Raw genomic sequence first — 1,328 nt, forward strand, 5'->3', positions numbered from 1 at the left:
TGCTTCTCGCTCCTTTAATATAAAATTATCTTCTTTTTAAAAAAAAAAAAAATTTATAATCGTTATCTGTTTAGGATATTAAAATGAAGAATGCATACATATTCGTTTTATTCTAGATGTATTGATTAGTCAGTTCCCAAGAAAAAAATCGAGTTCAAGTTAACAAAAAAACAAGGGGATGAGGTGGATTGCATAATACAGTGAGAAAGAGGGAGGGAGGGAGGGCGGAGAGAGAACGAGACCACCATCAAATGAACCAAAAACCCTCTTATTAGAAAAGGACGACAACTGTAGTGGCAGCTGCGTACTACTGCTTTCCCATCTCAGGGTAGAAAAGACTAAATTAAGCAACAAAACCAAAACAAGTAATCAAAAGAAAAACCCTTACAACCAGATATGAAGCACTCATCGCATACGGTAATTATTTACTTTGCGCAAGCAACAACACGCAAAAGCCAGAAACCCATAGGTGATGGATTCACGCGTCGATGTCGTACGGCTCCCATTTCCATTCTTTGTGGAGATTCACAGACCATGCCAGATGCTCATGCCCATCTTTCTTCAAGGGATGAGTCGTGGGATAAACCCAAACTGTGTCTTCTTCGAAAACAAAATTAACTTGCGTGTAGTTCTTTTCTATTTCCCACTTATTGCTTAAAGTGTTTCTGCCAGATTTTTTGACTTCAATCTGCAATCCCCAATCCCCATCGTCAAACACTCTCACATTTATATCACCATAAGAGAAGTTCCAGTCATCATCCCAGTACCCAGTTACCACATTCACCATATTGGTGGGTTCATTTAGTTGCCAATTAGAAGATCCCTTCCTCAAGCGTAAAGCTTTCGTTGAAATATTTTTCACTTCGTATAGCCAAATTCCCATACCTGCAACCCAAGAACATGTCTGTGTAAACATAAGATATCAAATATACATTAAAAAAAAGATGGTGCTGGCTAGTTAATAATTAATCAAATGTCTTTGGCTACTAGTTCATTAAAATTAAACTACTTACCTTTGCTTCGCTAATATCCCCTTCTTCTCCTATGCTTTCCTGCTTCTGTTGCAGCTGATCTTGTCGTCAATCCTCTCTGTATGCATTGAGTTTTATAGATCAAGCTAGCAATAATGTTGTGATATGTTTGCTAGGGGTGGGTGTGATGATGTTCACATGCATCTAGGTCAACGAAATTATCTGGCCAGCGCATGCAGCAACTTGGTACCTTATGGATTTACTCTTGTATGGGGTCCCGATGGTGCTTCTATCACGCATCACATCCAAATCAGGGATTGATTTCTGACTACTTGAATAATTTTGTCTATAAAATAT

The 1,328-nt window shown here is 38.3% G+C and overlaps 1 protein-coding gene across 1 annotated transcript; it reads right to left on the reverse strand.

Annotated features, from left to right (window-relative positions):
* Positions 1–252: 252 nt before the first annotated feature.
* On the reverse strand, positions 253–1,077 carry LOC131152747 (uncharacterized). The gene is made up of 2 exons (XM_058104599.1): positions 1,014–1,077; positions 253–904 (listed from the first exon to the last, which is right to left on the reverse strand). Exon 2 carries the CDS (start codon positions 881–883, stop codon positions 479–481), a length of 405 nt encoding a protein of 134 aa, XP_057960582.1. The 5' UTR covers positions 884–904; positions 1,014–1,077; the 3' UTR covers positions 253–478.
* Positions 1,078–1,328: the final 251 nt, after the last annotated feature.

The sequence above is a fragment of the Malania oleifera genome, chromosome 4 (assembly GCF_029873635.1).
Source record: "Malania oleifera isolate guangnan ecotype guangnan chromosome 4, ASM2987363v1, whole genome shotgun sequence".
Classification (NCBI taxonomy): domain Eukaryota; kingdom Viridiplantae; phylum Streptophyta; class Magnoliopsida; order Santalales; family Ximeniaceae; genus Malania; species Malania oleifera.